Source organism: Abramis brama, assembly GCF_963993115.1.
Source record: "Abramis brama genome assembly, chromosome: 17".
Taxonomy (NCBI): Eukaryota; Metazoa; Chordata; class Actinopteri; order Cypriniformes; family Leuciscidae; genus Abramis; species Abramis brama.
Window position 1 is genome coordinate 23,456,166 of NC_139979.1, and position 23,914 is coordinate 23,480,079.

The window sequence follows — 23,914 nt, forward strand, 5'->3', positions numbered from 1 at the left end:
TACAGTGAGTGTCAATGGAATGAAACAACGACTTCGCCCGTGTATAAGAATACTGCACTAATGCTAAAACGTTGATGTTGATAGGAACCAAGCATTTTCTGATAATATAACGTAACAATGAAACATTACTTAACAAAAATATTCAGATTTCCGTTCCGTTACAGTAAGTTTGCGTGTCAATGTCACGAAACAACGACTAAGTAAGAGGGACAGTCAGAATGAGAGGATGCAGAGAGGAGAGGAAAGGATGCAGATTAGATACTGAAGTTTTTTTCTGCCTGCTGGTGAGCGCGCGCGCGGAGGAGAGCACGCGGAGAGAGAGAGAGCGCCCACGCCACACTTTCACGCGCCGCAAAGCGTTTTAATGTGACGCATCCTCAAACAGCAGCCGCTTTATCTGGCTTGTGCTTTAATATTAATTGAAATTAAAACAGTGTTAGAATTGAAATGGAATGGACATGACGCTTAAATGGACTATAGCTATGTGATGACATTTGTGCACGAGCCGGTGAGTGTCGTTTTCGTTCTTCAAACTTCAAATTTGACTTCCATCGGCTTAGTTTCAGTGATTTTCTTGTATTACTTAAGTAAACATAAATGTACCATATGAGCATTTAATAGTATAGTTGTGCATGATGTGGTTCAGTACGACGTAGAATTGTTTGGCTGTTAATTGGTAAATAAATCATAAACACGAAACTTCAAAACATTTCACAGCGAATTCACTCAAAATGTAGGTTAATTGCTCTATTGGTATACTTTTGTGGTCTTTGTAAGAACACAAACATGAATATTAGGCTAATTCAAAACTCGTCTGTCGCCAGGTTGACCTGTGACCAGGTCATGGTGAAGGGCATTTCGATCAGGCCTCATTCACAGCAGCCTATATCAGCAAAACAAGGCTTGATTACTTTATAATAACTTTCATTAATCACGAAGTCATTAAAAATATTGTAGAAAATAGTTGATATTTAGCTGCACGCTAAAACAAATTTGTTTTTATTAATACACCATTAAAAACAACAATAGGTAGCCTATTGGAGATCAGCATGTATTCAAATATGAATAGGCTGACAACCTGTAAATGAAACTTTAATGGCATTTCTCACTATTTCTTTGTAATCTATTACACATTAGACCTATATTGTAAAGTTTGTTAATTTCAAAGTTATAAAAAAGGGTCCCCCAATGCTTATAGATTTAATAGTAGCTCATTTTTTTTCTTTTTTTTTCTAAATTTTTATAGCCTACATACTTAAATATATTCTGTATTTAACTACTTGAAGAATGTAGATTAAAGTACAGATTTGTATGTGCTATAGTCTTTGTTGGATATCAAAATTAATCTGATAGTCTCATAGTCTAACATAGACATTTCAAAGTATTTCAGTGGTGTTTGAGTTTAGTTTGCTTTATTAATCCCACGGAGCAGTTAGGTAATTCTATAAATAACACACTACCCAAATCAGGTCCTTTTATAATGGCTGCATTCACTTTTTAGTAAACCACACGGAGAGGCAATTGCACCCCAAATTTTGTTGTTATTTTAGTGCCACTGCAAAGAGGATTTTCGTTTCATTTCTCTTTCCTTCATCTGGCGCTGTATTACAGTATTATTAGTTTGAAGTTGAGATTAACCTCAAGGTCATTAGTTCTAAGAATCGGTGCTTTCTTTTTTGAGACAACGGGAGAAGGTTCATTTCTGTAGAAATGATGGTGACACTTTCATTAGGAGAATCATTGGCTTGAGCATGATGTGAAAATGAACACTTAAAACTAAATGCTCTCAGACTAAAGGATTACCTTTTCATCTCCCATCCTCCTCCTCCTCTTCCACGTGATAGACTGGAGAGAGGATCTGAAAGCGATAGCGGGAGAGAGTGATATACTTTCTCCCATTTAACTTTTGATGCATCACATGAGAGACTACAAACTACATTTTTTTTGCAGAGGACGAGTAGGAGAAACGCTGATAAAAAAGAAAAGGAGAAATTACAATGAGATGAAAAGATTTATGCATTATTTCAGTACAAAGATTAATCTTCAAGAATTCGAGAGGCAGAGCTGTAGGAGGCACAGAGAAAATTGAGTCAGAGATGGTTGAGGTGATGAAGTTATGAACATTGGAAAAGAGATATTTCCATTAAAACATGCTCGAGGAGCTTTTGAGTGAATTGGTGAACGTGATTTCAACAAATACAAAATGTTCCTGGAACAACATTCCAATCAACCAATCAGATATAAAGGACAAGTTTACAGTTTATGTATAGTTTTGGCTTACAACCAGGGTTAGGTGCTTTCACATTAGTGTTATTCACCTGTCATTTAACTGTGAAGTTATGGGTAGGGTTAGGTTTAGGGGTAGGGATAGGGTTAGTACTAAATTTTCAGACTTTTCCTAGTTTGCGTGGTCTGTGGCTTGGGTTTTTTCAGTGAAACCTTTTTCAGGATACCTTTTTTTGACAGTAGGTGGCGACAAGTGACATAGGTCTTTATGACATAGTCATTGAATCATTATTAATTCAGCTGTTTTGTGATTCATTCAGAAATAAAGCATCACTGCATGGAGATGTGGAACTGTTGATCCTGCTATTATTTTGTTTGGAATTTGGAACTATTTTCATAAATACAGTAGACGAAGTAACTCGCAATACTGGGTCTAACACATAAGTTACTCAACATTAACAACTTGTTTATTGAAAAAGTAAATTTCAGTCATGCTGTAGGTCTGAATATCTGCAGCCTCTTTCCTACTAGGGCCAAATTTTGCACACTCATATTAAAAGAACGATAACTATACAATAACTATATTAGTGTCCAACATTATGTTCTGTTTATTATAAGCTTGCATCACAGTTATGTCGTCTGCTGCTTTTAGATGCTTGAACTCTTTAAAGTTTGGTGAATTCTGATGGACTGCCAATGATTTTATCATCACCTGGAAAATATTGTTCTGATTCTAATTATTTTTTCCTTATTGTTATCATATAGGCCTATTTGTGGTGTGGACTTGACTATTCTCATATAATTAGAACGATTATTAAAAGTTAAGTCAAGATCACACAGCACTTAAGATAAGTTTACATCAACTATAACAATACAGTTTTTAGAACCATTCTAATTCTTAGAGAATACGGAAGTCCACACCAGCTACAACGATAACAACACAGGGAAACGATTTAGAAACGATTAAAAAAAATTCCCAGCTGATGAACGATAAAATCATTGACAATTGTGGTCGATTTTTTCATTTTTCGCACCTGACTTAAAGGGATAGTTCACCCAAAAATGAAAATTCTGTCATCATTTACTCACCCTCAAGTTGTTCCAAACCTGTACGAGTTTCTTTGTTCTGCTGAACACAAAGGAAGATATTTGGAAGAATGTTTGTAACCAAACAGATCTCGGTCCCCATTGACTACCATAGTATATTTTTTTCCTACTATGGTAGTCAATGGGGACCGAGATCTGTTTGGTTACAAACATTCTTCCAAATATCTTCCTTTGTGTTCAGCAGAACAAAGAAACTCGTACAGGTTTGGAACAACTTGAGGGTGAGTAAATGATGACAGAATTTTCATTTTTGGGTGAACTATCCCTTTAAGTCTTCCTGGGTCTCGCCTACAATCGACGTCCCCGAACGTCTACAGTCGACATTAGTTTCCTGTATCTGGGTCTCGTCTACAATTGACATCCCCGTTCAATAATATTTAACTCTAGCGTGTCTCCTCATTGACGTTGGCCGAGTCCCCTAACCCTAACTTGCTGCGCAGCAATAACTAAACAGACTCCAGACAATGCCTCTGAATATGCTTTAATCACGGCCGGAGGATCTCAGACAAATTTCAAAGAGAATCCCACCAGCAAAAGGAATACAACAGTTTTTATAGAATAGGAGCATGGTGAAAATGACATGATACATTACATAATTTCCCTAAAATTTGATTGGTTCTTCATAGGCAAACCCTTCTGTTACTAGGTAGAAGCAAACTCTGTTTTCTTGATTACTTAGTTGTTAATCAGAAGGTTAATCACAAGTTTTCAAACCTAGACATCTGTCTAGTTTCATTTCCCCTATTTGTTATTTATACACACACACTCAAAGTCATGAGTGTTCGACCAAAGGGTTTGGAAACATTTAAGATTCAAGAGCATATGAATGTTGTTCCTGCTAGAAAAATAAATTTTAGTTATGATTAATTAAAAATCCATCACACAGTCAATTAGAATCCACCTGACTTTAAAGATCTTGAGCATTTAAAGTGGCAGACGACAAACATGCAGCGCGTGCTTATGATAAACAGAACGTTATCATGCCAACGCATGTGGAGGAGACATAGTTATTGCATTAGCTTTGATTAATATGCCTGGTGTGAACAGGACTTTAGCAAAGATAGTTGATTTTAGGCACTCTTAAATATCTGTTTTAGTGCAGGATGGGACTTTAAACATTGTTTGCAGCCATCTGTCCTAAATAATATGGACCTTATGATATGGATCTTCACAGACATGCGCAAATAAGGCTGTAAGACCGCAGGGTGTCCCATGTGTCATTGAATGATTCAGAACGGTACTCATGCCATTTGTGTGGCATTTAGCACAGGGTCTTTGTCAGTACAATGAAATTCACTCACCAACTAAATATGCACAAGCTTGCTCTTATCATAATGAATGTGTGATAAACTGTTGGTTCTATGATAAGACTGTTGTCATGGGTTTCAAGTAGCTTTACCAGTACTAGTTCAGAAGCAGTTCCTCACTGAATTTATAACCTTTAAAGGGTTAAAGAGGCTGTTGTGTCCTATAGACATTGGTTAGGGTTGCAAAGACCGAGTACTCAGACTATGTAAGTTGTGTCAGTGCTACTGCAGTAACAGGCAGTTTAAAAGAAGTCTGCACTCCCACGCATATCTAAGGTGACACAACACTTTATAAGCTCCTGGGGTTGAAGTGTTGCAGCAACAGACCACAGTGTGGAAAGCAGGCAGGCAGAGAAGTGAATGAGGAGGACCCTGACAGTATGTGCAGGAGAGAGTTTGGCTGGATGAGGCATCTGGCATGTCTTAATCTGAAGAAAGAAAGCATAAAAAATATACAACCTGTTAATCATATGAGATTGCTGCAATAGCAAACCACAATCATCCCATCAATTCCCGCATTACATTTTGTCTTGTTTGAGAAACTCGTATATATGTAATAGGGAAGAAAAAAAAGACTATTACAACTTCTGTTTTATGCCAACTTTAAAGAAATATTCCAGATTCAATACAAGTTAAGCTCATTCAACAGCACTTACACTTTTGATTTTAATGTTGATTTCTAAAAAAATATATATATATATATATATATTTAGACTATTTTTCTTTAAAAAATGCAGAAATTGAGATTGCATTGATGTAAGTGTAAGTTTAATTGGGCAAGAATTTGGAGGTTTTAAAAACACAATAGAGATCTTATAATTAAATAAATGCACAGAAATGTTTGTCTTGTGACTCGTGGCAACAGAGTTGTAAAATTTGATATTTAACTTTACATAGAAAAGGTTAGTAAGTATTTTTTTCACATTTAAATCATATTAAAACAAATTATGTACATTGTGTGTCTATACTATTGAAACTGTGAGTATTTTAATACGAATTGACCCCATCAAACATTTTTAATCAACATCATGGTCCCTACTGACCCTGGAATATTCCTTTAAGATTTTAAAAATATCATTCCTCATTTATCAGTTTAAGAGGAAAAGTAGTCTTGGTCTCTTCACATACATTAGGTTCTAATGATTTGGTGATTGTACTGAAGCCTATTGTGGAGAGAATCAGTGAGTGGGGATGTTATCTGTAGTTAATACTTTCTCATTACTGCTCTCAGATTAACACGAGTTAGTTTCCAGCCAGGCTTCAGTAGGCTGACTGGATCACTATAATCTCATCGCATGCCTCTGGCATACCTAGACTTGAGAGAGATAGAAGAAGACATCAAATCAGAGACTGAAAGTGAGCGAGAGAGCAGCACGGAGAAATTGAGAGTGAGCCAGAGAGGGAAATGGAGAGTGACACAGCTCGGCCATGTGAATGCATGGACTTTTTGTGGCCCCATTTTGTGGCATAGCGGAATCGATGGCGCTATGGATTAGTCATGCAGCATGTGGGCTGTTGTATTACTGCATGTGTTCTGCTGCAGGTGCTTAGCATGTATTTCCACCATATACCAATACTATATGCAACCAGTCACTGAGCTTGTTGCATAAACATTATACATTTTAAACAATTAGATATTCGTGACGTGAGTAATGTTTTATTCACTAAATTTGCATTTCCTGCAAGTTTCAATGCAGGCTTTGGTCCTGTGTAAATTAAATCATGCCAGTGCGATTCTTGTGTTTATTTGGCTGCTCACAAGAATGAACATCGCTTGTGCACTATAAAAGCAGCTATAAATGGTTCATTATATGCAATGATGACAAGACCACTCACAGTTCAGTATGCAAATAGATGTAAGAAAGATAGCTGGTTGTGATTCAGAATGCAAATATTATGATGTACTTGCTCTTGGTTAAATTTTGAATGCCGAACATCATCAATCAATAAGAGATTTTCAAATTTTGCTCTCAAATTAATTTTTTTAAAGCCCACTTAAGGCTGAAATTTTCTACAAAACTTAAGTTTGAATGTAGTCTGTACAATACATTATGTGATTCAGGCAGAAGTTTGACTAATTCTATAATACTCAAAAGCTTATTTATACTTATTATACTATACTTAATTTATTCATGGTTAATTAAAAAAAAGAAAAAATAACTGTAACCAAATGATTTTCATGTCTTTCAGTTCCGTTAACATTTTTAATGTGCATTCTTGGTAGTTCGTGCTAGATACAATGCGTCTAGTAATGTCTGATTCCCGAACAAATTAATCTTATAAACTTGTTCTATTTAGTGAATCTTACAGCCGTGACCAAATTACGCTGATTCCCTAAAGTTTGACTTTTATGAGCTAATTCTTTCTTGTGAATCAAAAACATGATCCAGGAACTGATATTGTGTTGTGTTGCCATGCTGTGAAGTCACTGAAAAGTAAACACATTTTTACAAGAATTATATTAAAGGGATAGTTCAACCAAAAATGATAATTCTGTCATCAATTACTCACCCTCATGTTGTTCCAAACCCGTAAGACTTTCATTCATCTACGGAACACAAATGAAGATATTTTTAATGAAATCTGAGAGCTTTCTGTCCCTTTATTGACAGCTAAACAACTACCACTTTGACACTTCAAAAAGTTCCTAAAGAGATCGTAAACTAATGAATCGAACAGTTTAGACCAAATTTGAGAGAAACGATCACTTTATCTGATGGACAGATTGAATTTAGTCCTTTATTCACATATAAACATTAATCAGCGAACATAAACAGAAGTTCAACCAAACCTGCTTGGCTGGCGAGAACAAGCTTTTTGCGTAACACAAGAATGAACCTCATTGGTTCCCGCAGAAGCTAAAACCTACTGCGTAACACGAGAATGGACCTCATTGGTTCCTGCAAAAGCTCAAATGTGCTGTGTAACACGAGAATGAACCTCATTGGTTCTTGCTGAAGCTCAAACGTGCTGCGTAACAAGAGAATGGACCTCATTGGCTCCTGCAGAAGCTCAAACGTGCTGCGTAACACGAGTATGGACCCAAAGCACCAGCTCTGAACCAGGAAAAGTGGTTCTTAAGTAGCACCAAAACATTGCTGGTCTAGAAGTAAGAACCGCTTGCATCAGGGGCTGGGGACAGGGTTACCGTGACCAACAAGACTAACAGAAACTTGTGACCGCCATTTTTTAAATAGTAGCTAATCGAGCTAATAGCAGCAGATTGTAATCTCCGTCTATGCAAGTTACTGCGAGCTGTACAAACGCGTTGGATTTGCCGTGTTTGGATGCCGATGTAGGTTCGCAAAGCATCAATAGTAACGCAACGACCGCCATTGTTGATGGAAGGCTTGTTCCAGATGCATCGGAGCGGCGCGGACCGCTCGGAGCTGCGGGAATGTTTGGAGAGCATACGACTCCTTGTGCTTTTGGATCACTTTCGCAGTGCTTTGATGTCATGTGCCGATCGGTCTGCGAGAAGTCGAACCATCTCGAACAAGCCTGGTCTGTTTGTGTTTGGCGCTGCCGGGCAACATGAGATGTGTACAGTGACGTAAGATCTGGCTCTGTGGTGGGTGGCTCTCTGGCCTGTGGAAAGGCAAACTGGTTCTTAGAAAGCTCGTCAGTCGAACCAACTCCGAACTGGCAATAGCTCTGGCTCTGAATTAGCACCCGGTTCTTGCTGTTGGAAAAGGGGTATGAGTGAATGAATGGCGCAGACGCGCGGCTTTATTTACCACACACACACACACACACACTGAAGCACAAGTGATGCTCGCACTGTTTTCAGTCTCTGCTGCCTCACGATATGATGACATGATGAAATTCATCTCCAGAGCTGCTCTGAGAGTCACTTCATGAGCATTTTACCATTTCATTTGAGAAAAACTATTGTCATATCATACACACACAGAAACTCAAAGGTCTTCACGGCAACCCGTCAAAATAAAAGTTCGGTTTAACTTGAAGAAATTGACAGAAATATTTATATTAGGCTACTGTACAGTAGATTTAGAGACGTCTCCATTCATCCATCCATCCATCCATCTTCTTCCGCTTATCCGGGGCCGGGTCGCGGGGGCAGCAGTCTAAGCAGGGATGCCTAGACTTCCCTCTCCCTAGACACTTCCTCCAGCTCTTCCGGGGGGACACCGAGGCATTCCCAGGCCAGCCAGGAGACATAGTCCCTCCAGCGTGTCCTAGGTCTTCCCCGGGGTCTCCTCCCGGTGGGACATGCCCGGAGCACCTTCCTGGGAAGACGTCCAGGAGGCATCCGGAAAAGATGCCCGAGCCACCTCAGTTGGCCCCTCTCAATGTGGAGGAGCAGCGGCTCTACTCTAAGCTCCTCCTGAGTGACTGAGCTTCTCACCCTATCTCTAAGGGATCGCCCAGCCACCCTGCGGAGAAAGCTCATTTCGGCCGCCTGTATCCGGGATCTTGTCCTTTCAGTCATGACCCACAGCTCATGACCATAGGTGAGAGTAGGAACGTAGATTGACCGGTAAATCGAGAGCTTCGCCTTGCGGATCAGCTCCTTCTTCACCCCAACAGACCGGTACAGCGAAAGCATTACTGCAGAAGCTGCACCGATCCGTCTGTCAATCTCCCGTTCCATCCTTCCCTCACTCGTGAACAAGACCTCAAGATACTTGAACTCCTCCACTTGAGGCAGGAACTCTCCACCAACCTGAAGCGGGCAAACCACCCTTTTCCAACTGAGAACCATGGCCTCGGATTTGGAGGTGCTGATTCTCATCCCAGCCACTTCATACTCGGCTGCAAACCGTCCCAGTGCATGCTGAAGGTCCTGGTCTGATGGGGCCAGCACGACAACATCATCCGCAAAGAGCAGAGATGAAATCGTGTGGTCCCCAAACCTGACACCCTCCGGCCCCTGGCTGCACCTAGAAATTCTGTCCATAAAAATTTTGAACAGAACCGGTGACAAAGGGCAGCCCTGCCGGAGTCCAACACGCACCGGGAACAAGTCTGACTTACTGCCGGCAATGCGGACCAAGCTCCTGCTCCGGTCGTACAGGGACCAGATAGCCCTTAGCAAAGGGCCCCGAATCCCATACTCCCAGAGCACCCTCCACAAGATGCCGCGAGGGACACAGTCGAATGCCTTCTCCAAATCCACAAAGCACATGTGGATTGGTTGGGCAAACTCCCATGAACCCTCCAGCACCCTGGAGAGGGTATAGAGCTGGTCCAGTGTTCCACGACCGGGACGAAAACCACACTGTTCCTCCTGAATCCGAGGTTCTACTATCGGCCATATTCTCCTTTCCAGTACCCTGGCATAGACTTTCCCGGGGAGGCTGAGAAGTGTGATCCCCCTATAGTTGGAGCACACCCTCCGGTCCCCCTTCTTAAAAAGAGGGACCACCACCCCGGTCTGCCAGTCCAAAGGTACTGTCCCCGACCGCCACGCGATGCTGCAGAGGCGTGTCAGCCAAGACAGCCCCACAACACCCAGAGACTTGAGGTACTCGGGGCGGATCTCATCCACCCCCGGTGCCTTGCCACCGAGGAGTTTCTTGACTATCTCGGTTAGTGATGCACCGAAATGGAAATTCTGGGCCGAAACCGAAACCGAAAATTTAGGATGCTCTTGGCCGAAAACCGAAACTGAAGCCGAAAATGGTTTCTTTTAAAAACGTATATATACTGCTTGAATTTAATGGATCTGAAATGAAAAATCACAATATAATAATCAAATTTTATTAACAGTTACATAACAAAACATAAAATATTTTTAACAATAAATATAAATAATAATACCAAATAATATTATTCTTCAAGTTTTATGTTCCATCAAATAAAATAGTTTTTTAAAAGTTGTGCAAAAAAAATCCACAATTTTGGAGATTTTTGCAGAACAAATGTTACATATTGCAACTTTGGTGTCCTCTCGTATAGGGCTGTCACTGTTCGATTTTTCCTGTTCGATTTTTGAGACATAGGCTAAGTGTTCATTGAATCGTTAGTAAATTGCCTATATTTGGCGTCGATCCATTTTCAACGCCAAATATAGGCAAATCCACGGACAACTAAACAGGCATTAGGACGACCGTAAAGAGGGCGCACAAGTCAGCAATGTGGACTGCCATAACATCAATGAAAAGCATTACTGAAGGCTACATATTATGCACTATATTATGCAAAAATAGGCTATGTGTGTGTGTGTCAGAACCTGCAGTTGCTGTGTGACGCGCGTTCGCTGCGAGCGTATACTGTAGTGACGAGCTGGACGCGCTCCGAGAGAAGGCCGTTAAAATCGATTCCCTATTTTCGTTTTCGAAACTTGTGTTGGTTGGTCCGATCGATTGTGCAATAAGTGACAGCCCTTTGACATGCTTAATCTTTGATAGGCAGACGCGTGATAACAGCTCGACCGTGAGTGAAACCTAAGCGCTTGCGCACGGATGGGAGGGGCGGGTGACATTCATTTTCGGTTAAACGTTTTCGGCTTTTTTTTTTTATTTCGGCCCGAAACCGATAATGCCATTTCGGCCGAAAATTTTCGGCGGCCGAAATTTCGGTGCACCCCTAATCTCGGTGACTTCAGCCCGGGTGATGGACGAGTCCACCTCCGAGCCCTCAGTCTCTGCTTCCTCAATGGAAGACGTGACAGCGAGATTGACGAGATCCTCAAAGTATTCCTTCCACCGTCCGATGACATCCCCAGTCGAGGTCAACTGCCACCCACCTCCACTGTAAACAGCGTTGGTAGGGCACTGCTTCCTCCTCCTGAGGCGCCGGACGGTTGTCCAGAATCTCTTTGAGGCCGACCGGTAGTCCTTCTCCATGGCCTCACCGAACTCCTCCCAAGCCCGATTTTTTGCCTTCACAACCACCCGGGCTGCAGTCCGCTTGGCCTGTCGGTACCCGTCAGCTGCATCAGGAGTCCCACAAGCCAGCCAGGCCCGATAGGACTCCTTCTTCAGCTTTACGGCATCCCTTACTTCCGGTGTCCACCACCGGGTTCGGGGATTGCCGCCTCGACAGGCACCGGAGACCTTACGGCCACAGCTCCGAGTGGCCGCGTTGACAATGGAGGTGGAGAACATGGTCCACTCGGACTCAGTATCTCCAGACTCCCTCGGGATCTGGTCCAAGCTCTGCCGGTGGTGGAAGTTGAAGATCTCTCTGACAGGGGATTCGGCCAAACGTTCCCAACAGACCCCCACAGTACGTTTGGGTCTGCCGAGTCTGTCCAGCTTCCTCCCCCGCCATTGGATCCAACTCACCACCAGGTGGTGATCCATTGACAGCTCCGCCCCTCTCTTCACCCGAGTGTCCAAGACATACGGCCGGAGGTCAGATGAAACAACCACAAAGTCGATCATCGACCTCCGGCCTAGGGTGTCCTGGTGCCATGTGCACTGATGGACACCCTTATGCTTGAACATGGTGTTCGTTATGGACAAGCTGTAACTAGCACAGAAGTCCAATAACAGAACACCACTCGGGTTCAGATCAGGGGTGCCGTTCCTCCCAATCACGCCCCTCCAGGTGTCACTGTCGTTGCCCACGTGGGCGTTGAAGTCCCCCAGTAGAACGACGGAGTCCCCAGTCAGAGCACTTTCCAGCACCCCTCCCAGAGTCTCAAAGAAGGCCGGGTACTCTACACTGCCGTTTGGCCCATAGGCGCACACGACAGTGAGAGACCTATCCCCGACCCAAAGGCGCAGGGAAGCGACCCTCTCGTTCACCAGGGTGAACTCCAGCACATGGCGGCTGAGCTGGGGGGCTATAAGCAAACCCACACCAGCCCACCGCCTCTCACCATGAGCAACTCCAGAGTGGTGAAGAGTCCATCCTCTCTCAAGGAGTGTGGTTCCAGAGCCCAAGCCATGTGTGGAGGTGATCCCAACTATCTCTAGTCGGAATCTCTGAACCTCACGCACAACAGGCTCCTTCCCTGCCAGAGATGTGACGTTCCATGTCCCTAGAGCTAGATTCCGCGTCCAGGGATCGGGTTGTCGAGGCCCCCGCCTTCGACTGCCGCCCGATCCACTAAGCACCGGCCCCTTGCGGTCCCTCCTGCAGGTGGTGGGTCCACGGGAGAGCGGCCCCACGTCACTCCTTCGGGCTGAGCCCGGCCGGACCCCATGGGGGGAGGCCCGACCACCAGGCGCTCGCATACGAGCCCCAACCCCGGGCCTGGCTCCAGGGTGGGGCCCCGGCTGCGCCATGCCGGGCGACGTCACGGTCCTCAAATTTATAGGCATCATAAAGGATTTTTGAACCGCTCTTAGTCTGACCCGTCACCTAGGACCTGTTTGCCTTGGGAGAACCTACCAGGGGCATATAGCCCCAGACAACATAGCTCCTAGGGTCGTTCGGGTACTCAAACCCCTCCACCATGGTAAGGTGGCAGTTCAAGGAGGGGTAGCTACGTCTCCATGTATTAAAACATGTATTATTATTTTATTTTTTAAGCTACATCTCCATGTATTAAAAATACTACTACTAATAATAATAATAATGTGTGCATAGAAGGTTGCTTATTTTTAACTTGATTTTTTATAAGCAATATTTATGTTTAAACAGCATGTAGCCTTCAATGCTTATATGTATCATTTACTTATGATTACCATCATAAATAATAAAGTCACTGAATTGAATTTAATGGGGTTTTTTTTTTTCAAATAGTTAAATAAAATAGAAAAATAGTTCCAACAGATTTTGCTGTGGTACCGAAATTGGTACAGAGAACCTACCAACTACTGGAATTTTGGTATCGTGACATCCCTATGTGCTGTAACACGAGAATGAACCTCATTGGTTCTTGCTGAAGCTCAAATGTGCTGCATAACATTACAACAACACCAGAGTGAGTAGGCTAAATGATGACTTCATTTTCATTTTAGGCTGTCTTGATTCTTAAACTATCCCTTTAATAAGAATCAAATCACAACCACAAACATAAAATTCCTTAGGATTCCCATTCCTAGAATTCGTGGTTTAAGACAAAACGTTTATTTCAGTTGTTTTTTTTTTCACTCCTAATGTGGAACATGTTTTTTATGTAACATTGACACTCATATTTGTTAGTTTATTTGCTGGTTTTCTTTATGGATCACGCTTTATTGCAATTTGTACATTTAGTTTTCTCTTCAATAGAACGTTACTGATTTTCAAATTTCGAATTCTAATTCGAATTTTTGAATAGAACAGAATGTTTGTGGAATATCAATGCAGGTCTGCCATGTGCTTCTTGATCACATAAAATGGTCAATACTAGAAATAAAAGACAAGCATACTACTTGTCACTTTACTAACAAATGTTTCTCATCTGTAAAGTGTCTGTAGTATTTAACCAGCGTACAGTACATACACTGTAGAAAGTGGTAATTTGCAATTGTTGCCTTATTTTACTTGATTTAACACATAAAAAAAAATTGTGTTGGTATAAATAAATGTATTTAGGTTGATTCAGCAATATATAGGCTATGGTTTATATAAATGTTTGTTTATATATATATATATATATATATATATATATATATATATATATATATATATATATAAATAATATTTTTGACTTAAATAAAACCAGTTAATTTATATGTCATATTTTTTAGGTTATCATTTTTTACAGCCTAGAATATGAGCCTGTCTTGTCAGTCTTAGCTGAAGTAAAATTACTTTCACATACTGTACCATAGAAAAGTGCATGACATCAGTCATGTGATGTAATAATAGCGTACATTTTTCGATAAGATTATCCCCATCAGATTTCTGAAAGGGAGGAAGAGATCGAAAGGTTATTCACTGTACAGAATGTTATTGAATTGATTTTCACATGGACCTTAATCTCCCTTCATAACACTTGAACATGGACATGTAATCAGGGACAGGGATAGAAAGACAAAGAGAGAGATAATACAGGATGGATAGAGAGACGAATGCAGTTTGAGTGCCAAGGGGTCAGAGAGAATAAACTACTGAAAATAATGATATTTATATGTAGAGTCCTGGAACATTTTTTATGTTCAGGAACAATAGTACAAATGTTTTAATTGTGCTCCTTTTCACAACCCTTTTTCTTTTATTAAAATATTCTGGGGTCAGATGGAACATCGCTATTAACCTTGTTATGCAGTCAAACGTTAATTGTTGTGTAACATTTGAGCTGATTTGCATAGATTTAGCTAGTTCCCTGTTAATTGCAGTCTGATCAGTGCACTCCACCCCGACATAAGCCTGGCACTGCTGCTCTGGCTCTCTGCCAGCAATTATTCTAGAGCGTCCGCATATCACGCTGACCTTGGCCCCGTATCTTGGTCCTTCTGAATGCTACACGTGCTGGAGAGGATCAGGGGTGTTTGAGTATAGCACTCAGTTTTCATAAGCAGCATGGGAGGTTTCACCAGACACCACCAACATGTTAAAGAGAGTGATATGGAGAGAGAAAGTGAGAGAGTCAGTGTTAGTACACGTGAAGTTCACTGAAATTGTTGATAACTCTTAAGAACTGTTTTCAACAATTTAAAATACTTTTTTCATTTACAATTATATGATCAGCTTAACAGTCATGGTATTCAGCTATTTGAAAATGATCAAAATTGAAAATGACCTTTTGTACAAATAAGTTCACATGGTCAATGCTACAATTTACTTATTATTACTTATTATTATATATAAATTATATTTTCAGGTTTAATTTTGAATGTTTAAATCCTTTTAGTATTTTTTGCAGTTCATTTAAAAACCAACTAATATGAAGTAGGGCTGCACGATATTGGAAAAAAACTAACATTGCAATATTTTGTTTTTCTGTGATATACTGTATATTGCAATATGAAAACAATTTCAACAGAAGACTTGAATAGCTCTATGTGGAAAGAATTATTCATTCTAGAATGATTGGGATGTTTTTTTTAGGGGAGTGCATCTGCATAGAAAATAAATTACAAGCATAGAAAAATACAATAGAACAGAGATACAAATGAAATAAGCAGTGCTTTATGTTTTTCAGAGAAGTTAAACAGTATTCAGGTACAGAAATTTAATCAAATGTAAAATAACACTGCATAGTCTTCACTCTATAAATTAAATGTATAAATATATATATATAATAATATCTGTTAAAGCTAAAAGTGATTTTCTTTTTTTGTTTTGTTTGATTAAGATTAATGACACAGACAGCTGCAGGAGGCTGATGTCATTTTAAGACTGAATGCTCAGATCTAATATATTGATACACATCCGTTTTCTTTCTCAGACAGGCATTTTGGTTGAAAATGGTTTAAAATCATGTGAATGTTTAAACTGACAGGATCTAAAACACGTGCAAATGGTGAACTTTCACTTTATGATGGTTAAACTTTGCAATCAATCCGAGATTTGTGTGGGTTTCAAATCATGGTACCTGGTCCGTAAGTGTTTTAAGTTTTAGAGTATCATCAAGGTTACTAAATCTGCCATTATTTTAGCACACATTTAAGTGCTATTAAAAATAACATATTTTGCAATTGACCTTTTTCTAAAAGAAGCAACTTTTTATCATTCATATCAGTCTTTATTTAGGGAAATAACTAATGATAGTCTACTTTAGACATTCAACTAACTATAAGTAACTTTGCAACTAAGTCAACTAGCCGTCATTAGAGTATTAGAAGACTCTCTGCTTAATATCTGCTAACACTTTATATTAAAGGTCCCCCAACAGACATTCTACTGACTATAAGTAACTTTACAACTACCTCAATTTATTCGGCTAACCCTAACACTAACCTAACAGTCTATTAATACTCTAAGGGCCCTATTTTAACGATCTGAAACGCAAGTGTCAAAGCGCAAAGCGCAAGTAACTTTGTGGGCGGGTCTTGGCGCTGTTGCTATTTTCCCGGCGGGATAAATGACTCTTGCGCCAGGCGCAAATCTAAAAGGGGTTGGTCTGAAGTAGCTTCATTATTCATAGGTGTGGTTTGGGCGTAACGTGAAATAAACCAATCAGAGCGTCATCTCACATTCCCTTTAAGAGCAGGCGCACTTGTTCTAAGCGGATTCCTATTATAACGGCGGATTTGCCAGACGCGCGCCAGGAGCGGTTCACAGCCGAGGAGAGCAACGCTCTCGTCAGGGACGTTGGGGATGGAGAAACCCACCCAAATTAACTTCGGTTAAAAAGGCGTATGATAATTTGGGTAAATGTGTAAGCTAGATGTATGCTTTTATAATAAATTATCTATCTATCTATCTATCTATCTATCTATCTATCTATCTATCTATCTATCTATCTATCTATCTATCGTAATAATGTATGATTTGCAAAAATGAAAACTGCTGCTTCTGTGTAGATGAGAGAATCAAAGTGCGCGTTGTGCACACGCTACATTGATTATGGCCAAGCATGCGCCCTTAAAATAGCATATGAATAACATGCGCAACGCGCCACTGACTTTAAACTATTTTTTCCTGGTTAGTGGCGCAATTGTTTTCTAAACCTGCAAAATAGCATGAAGGAACGTTTGCGCCGGAACACGCCTCCTTTTTTGCGCTGAACCGCCCAGGGAGCGCAAGTTCATTCCCTAGTTTAGCGACGTGCTTCTGTGGAGGGAAAAGCGCGCTTTGCGCGGGTGCAAAATAGGAATGAAACATGCGTCGCTGTACAAAGTCAATTGCGCTGGGTGCAAGATAGGGCCCTAAGAGTTAGCTGACATGTTGTGGCAAATTAATGAGAGTTACAGTAGTTGACATGCAAAGTTAGTAGATGTCTAAAGTGTAACTGAAGCAATGGTGGTAACTTAATTCACAAGTTCCTTTGCCCATATAATCTTTAAGTTAATAAGTTTAAGCGTATGGCTTGCAGTCCGCAGTGGAGGGGCTCGAGGAAGCAGCTTCAACTCTAGCTTAGATATACCCCCAGTGGGACTACTAATGGTTGGATGATGAGTATGGAAGCAAGATGCCTAATAATGTTGGTGGAGTTGGGGAGGTGGAGGGACGCCAAAAACAGCTGATGCCAGAGCAAGGTGAGCGGCTGCTTATATGCTCCGGCAGTTAATTGAAAGATTAGATGGGTTCACTCCTCCCGAAATTATGTTGTGAGCTTCACTAAATATAAAATCATGACAGCTACTTGCTAAAAGGAATAGAAAAGTTAAAGCAACACTCACTAAGTAACATTTTTTACCTTAAAATAATGTTTCCAAAATGGTTTCAGTAACAGGGTGAAAGGCACTTCTGGATTCGCTTTGCAGCCCTATATCTGCTATAACCGCACTATGCAAGTTTGCCAAACCGGGTCGCGTTTCTGTAGTTCGAATGAGACATAAGAAAACTACAAATTTGACTTGCTTTACATCAAATAGTCATTATTTACTTTTTCTTCGTTTCTGATGTCGCAATACATCATACTTTAATGAAATCATGCAACCTTGTCTGTGGAGATCGTTCATTCCAAAGCCGGTGCTAGATAAACAGCGAGCGTGCGTGCGACAGTAGGCTGCGGGCGGCGAAACTATTTACGACAGCGGTAATGGACAATTCCGCTTCCAACCTGTAGGGCGACCGAAGAGGAAAAGTTCCTTAGTGTTGCTTTAACAATCTTCAAAACCATGAGAGTGTAACTAACTGCTGTGGATGATCTTATTAGCTGAGAGAACATGAATGCTGTCAATCAACAGAATGGCTCTCCGCCAATTGTGTATTTTCAGCAGTGTTGGTTTATGTGTTAATCAATAGGTTTAGTGTTCTAATGAGATCTGAAACAGAATATTCACACACACACACACACACACACTCACACAGCCTGGGTTACAGTATAATGTGAAGTGGTTAAAGAGGTCAAGGGTTGGTGATTAATTAAATAAGGCACAAACACTCACTAGATCCAAGTGAACAACACACATGACATGGAAAGCACTGTGACTACACTGTGAGCAAATATTTTTGTGAAAAAACTTGAGAGAAGTATTTAACTGGATATTTTAGCTTTCAGTGTTATATTTAAAGCCATTTAAAAAAACAAAAATAAAGCTCAAAAGTGTAGAGATTTGGAGAGTTTCATGCCTTTTCAAAAGGGAAAATATTGGTGATTAGGTGAAGTGTGTAATTTTGTTATGACATTTTAGGGCTTGTCTGCATGAGGTAATTGGAGCTGCTAACACACACACACACACACACACAAGCTGTTGAAGCTCCGCCCTCTGTGCCGGGAGCAGCAGCTCTTTTGCATTTAAAGGGACACACAAAAACAACGCTTTTTTTTTTGGACCCTCAAAAAGGGACAATTTTAACATGCTGTAAAAAATATCTGTGGGGTATTTTGAGCTAAAATTTGACATACAGACAACAGAGACTTATTGTCTAGGGACAACAGAGACTTATTTTACATGTTGTAAACAGGGGCATTATACCACCAAGTGCTACATGTGGGAGCAATTTACCTTCATTTTGCTTCACTTCTAACAGAAGCAAGTCTGATATTTACATTAAAAGTCTTTATTGGGAAATAAAAGGGGAAAAAAATTGGGAATTAAAATAAACATGATTTGATCATTTGAAATTACTCAGGCTTTGTTTGCATGTATTTTATTTATTTATTTTAATTTAATTTCAGGGACAGAGGATTTTTTTTTTAGTAAGACACTAATCTTTTACTTTATATTTTATCTTTTGCAGCAGATTTCTGTTGACTTAATGGGCAAAGAAAGAAGGCAGAGGATGATCTATGTACTTCGTTAACTGCCAGCATTGGTAATTTTCCATTTGTTTATATATGAATCTATAAAATAAATCTGTAAGTGGAATTGTGACATTTTCTTAGAGCTGAATAATCAGACATAATCAGCATATATTGAGCATGTTTTCATGTCACATAGAACCATTTTTGTAATTTTTTTTATCTTGTTATCTTGCCTTCATAATAACTTTCATATCATGATTTTTCTCTAGGAGTTCTAGATTGTGATCTCAACGCAAAAAACGGCAGACTCAAGCAATAAGGAACGTGACGGGCCTGCCTATATATTCTACCACAAATGTCAGTGTGAAGGCAGCAGATATTTGAAGATTAATCTTTTTGTCACCTGACTCACCTCTCACTTTAGAAATGTTCGTTTTCCACACTCCAATATTTTTTTTTCCTCATTTCATCCTTTGATATGTTCCTGTGCAAGTGGACTTTTCATGACTAGAAGTCTTTTTTAAATCTTTTCTATTATGTTCATTAAGCCTCGAACTACAGGTTTCTCAGAGGAGGTATATGAAAAGGTAACATAATTTATCAGGTCTGAACTTTTGGTTTCTCAATCATGTTATTTTGAAATCCATGAAGGTAATTATTTGTGCTTTAGCTTACGCTTGCCTGGCCTATTGTTCACTTTTAGGGATATTTCAACAATTGCGTGTGTTTTTTGATGACCAAACTGGACTTGGACTCTGAGGAAGATCTCAAAGCATCGTCTAGTATTTTTAAGCTTTTGGAGAGGTCAAGTACATCAACAGGTCATAATTCATCTCACTCTAAACTTCCTATTGTAATGTGTGGACTTTCTTTATCAGATATTGTCCAGTAATTCAGTTACAGAACTTCAAGTTTTGTCTAGAGCAAAATGACCCTTTCTTTTGGAGAACTGGGCTCTTGCCTTGAGACTGGATGAAACCAGACTTGAGGTGGATACGTGACACTTGTGACTGTTTGAATTATTTCAATGTCTAATATAACTGGGAAATGGACTTGCTCTGTGTTAGAGTTATATTTGCTCAATATCGAAGACAACTGGTCACAACTATGGAGTTATAGCAAATGCTGACCAGTTTTCATATTAATTGCATGTTTCTCTTGTGTCTTTAAACATCCGTCCATTTAAATAAGGAAATGTGAAGAGGTTCTAGAAGGAAAAATCGGTCTGTATATGCATGCTGTTATATTCATTTATTTCATTATTTATTACTCTTATATTTTCTATACTATTTTAATGCATGTCAGACATATGTTCTTTTCAACTTCCCCTATGTTCTAAAGCTTGAGACTTGTTTATGTTTTTCTCTTCATGTTATATAAGTTCCTTTCTTTCCTTCTGCATCTTTCTGCTCTGCTTGAGCTTCGCCTTGTTTGTTTGTGCCTTTTAGCTGCTCACTTTCTTATGTAGTCGCTATACATTGCGCATAGGCCTAAAGCAGCACCGTTTTCCCTGTCTGGTCTCTGCCCACCAACTGACCTTGTCAAAACTATTTCTAAAGCTGAGAAACTGCATTGAAACTGACTTTTTTCTTTATTCACTGCATCTAACAACTTTGGAAATTTGCGTTCTGTAAAATCCAGGAATACTGGTTTATTGATACCTGACAGCTTCCTATGGTGGACAGATTGCTCAAGTAGAGACTTCGCGAATCTTCAAAAGAGGGACTCTGATGATGTCAGAGATGATCTCTAATGCGATTGTGTTCCGTCTCTGGGCAACGATTGGCTGCCGGGATCTGAATGACAATAAGGACTATTTCAGGCCATAAGCCTCGCTGTGGAATACAATCAACGACTCATATTTTGGATATCTATATCACCGCAATTATTCTCACGGAAACATCCCAATTTTTTAATCCGCTTTGACCCTGGATTTATCTGGCAAACTCTTGAACGCTTCTTTTTTCCCAGACATTTTTATTCTGTGTGCTGTCGCTAGTAATGGGGGCTGCTCGGGTGAAGCGGCGCTTCAGTGCAGTTGTGGATACACCTCTGGATGAGGAGGAAGTCATGAGACTGGCGCAAAGTGACGATGTCACTTCCTCCCATTCGGGCGTGCTTCCTTCTCCCAACTGCAATGGCAAAGTGCTCAACCTTCATCACAGCAATGGAGGAAGGAGTGAAGAGAGGGATGAGGATGATGATGTGGAGGATGATGATGATGATGAAGAAGGGGGAGGGAGGAGGGGGGGAGATGGAGGAGGGCGTGGCTCGGCACTCAAGGGGGAGTCTGGGGCAGAAGGGAGGTGGGAGAGGAGCAAGAGAGCATCCTCGCCTTCCCTCTCTCCCTCACCGCCCCGCGATTGCCGTGGCCAGTCCCGCCGGCCCCGGCGGCGCTTTGTAGGCAAGGACGGGCGCTGCAACGTCACCTTCGTCAACATGAGCGAGAGGGGCCAGCGCTACCTCACCGACCTCTTCACCACCTGCGTGGACATCCGCTGGCGCTGGATGCTCGTGGTGTTCACCCTCTCCTTCTTGCTCTCCTGGCTTCTCTTTGGTTTCGCTTTCTGGCTCATTGCCGTCGCTCATGGGGATCTGGCTTCCCTGGCATCATCTTCCTCTTCTCCTTCGTCTGTTTCCTCCTCTTTTGCTCCTCTGCAACCTACCGGGGTTTCCGGCCCGGTGCAGACAGTGGCGGAGACAGAGGAACGCTGCTTTCAGCAGGTGAACAGCTTCATGGCAGCGTTCCTCTTCTCTCTAGAGACGCAGACATCTATAGGCTACGGCTTCCGGAGCGTTACCGAGGCCTGCCCCCTGGCGGTGTTTGCTGTCGTGTTGCAGTGCATTGTGGGCTGCATCATCGACGCTTTCATCATTGGGGCGGTAATGGCTAAGATCGCCAAGCCCAAGAAGCGCAATGAGACACTGGTGTTCTCGGATGTGGCTGTGGTGGCCATGAGGGACGGGAAACTCTGCATTATGTGGCGAGTTGGAAACATGCGCAAGAGCCACCTGGTGGAGGCCCATGTACGAGCACAGATACTGAAGGTCAGTAAGAAGTTGTGCTTTTGAGTGTGTGTGTGTGTGTGTGTGTGTGTCTTGGCTGAAATGTTGTTTTTTTTAAAATCGGTAACAAATTTGGTAACACTTTATTTTGATGGTTCTTTTTAGACATTGTTGACTATAAGTAACGTTGCACCTACATGTCACCTAACTATCATTAGAGTATTAGTAGAGTATTAGTTGACTGACTGCCTAATATCTGACTGCTAACACTTTATTGTGATGGTCCTCCAACAGATATTCTACTGACAATAAGTAACTTTGCATGTACATGTCAACTTATTCTGCTAACTCTAACCCCTTATTCTACTACCCCTACCCCTAACAGTCTACTAATACTCAACTAATACACTTATGAGAGTTAGTAACCACAATTTTTTGTCCTGTCTATTAATATATATAAAAAAATTGAATAAATTCACACAGAGTGGCGGAGGCAGAAAGTGGATGATGGGTGGGCCAGAATTAATGCGCAGCACCCCATGTTTTTCAACCGGCGTAATTTGGAAGAAAAACAATGTACAGACTGGTCCCTGCGCGGCATTATAAACGCCCATGACTTAAAGGTGAAGCATGTAAGATAAAAATGAAATAGGTCATGATTCATTAACATGTCAAAGCGAACAGTGCATTACATTTCAACGTGCTACAATGAATGCTTCAATACAACATCATTATGCACTCGTTCAGAAAGACAAATGTTCCAGTTTATTAAGTTTAATTTGATGTGTCCAGTGTGAACAGCCTCAAATAGTTTTGGTGCATCATGTAAAAAAAAAATGCTCCCGGTGCAGATAAGTTGGATGGATTTATTATAAGCGAGATGCTCGCGTTCGCTGTAGACACATGCAAACAAATGATCCATTAGTAATCAGATTGGCGTATCATTCGTATTGAAAAGCCTTCATGAAAACACCTTAAAGGTCCCATGACATGAAAATTTCACTTGATGAGGTTTTTTAACATTAATATGAGTTCTCCTAGCCTGCCTATGGTCCCCCAGTGGCTAGACATTTTGATAGGTGTAAACCAAGCCCTGGGTATTTTTGAGAAAATGAAAGCTCAGACGGGTGAATTTAGAATCTTCCCCTTATGTTGTCATAAGGGGAAAAGTCACCTCCCCTTTCTCTTCTTTGCCCGCAAAGAGAATTTGGCCCGCCTATGAGAAAATGAGCTGCGTGAGCGCAATATTGGTTTTTCCTCGAGAGACATCATGGCTTGCAAACGTTATGCATCAGTAAATGAAGCTAGTGACTAAACGTTAAGCTTCACATCGTTTTTCTTGGTAGGATGAAAATAATCTTATTTAAAATGTGATTAAAATATATACAGAAAGCGATCAAAGAACAATCCCTTTCCAATCGCCCAAGCTGTCAATCACACAGCGCGAGTTTATCTGGACACTTGCCAAATCTTGTTATGAAATCAATGATGCTGTTACTGTCATGATTCCTGTCTTGTGTTCCCCTTGTCTTGTGTGGACTTTTGTTATTTACTGTTCTGTGCCATGTTTTGTAGTCCTTTGTAGGTTTTCTTGTTTATTAGTCTTCCCAGGTGTTTCTAATTA

General features: G+C 40.8%; 1 protein-coding gene across 2 annotated transcripts in view; it reads left to right on the forward strand.

Moving 5' to 3' along the window:
- The first annotated feature begins 230 nt into the window (after window positions 1-230).
- The window catches only part of kcnj14 (potassium inwardly rectifying channel subfamily J member 14), a 35,019-nt gene continuing 11,335 nt past the window's right edge, over window positions 231-23,914 (forward strand). The window contains exons 1-4 of one of the 2 annotated variants that reach the window (XM_084088717.1): window positions 231-508; window positions 19,281-19,355; window positions 19,554-19,871; window positions 19,988-22,332. In XM_084088717.1, the coding sequence (XP_083944843.1) occupies window positions 21,286-22,332 (1,047 nt within the window). In that variant the 5' untranslated portion in view covers window positions 231-508; window positions 19,281-19,355; window positions 19,554-19,871; window positions 19,988-21,285. Of the gene's footprint in view, window positions 509-19,280; window positions 19,356-19,553; window positions 22,333-23,914 lie in introns of both variants that reach the window. The other variant, XM_084088716.1, reaches the window with a different exon arrangement.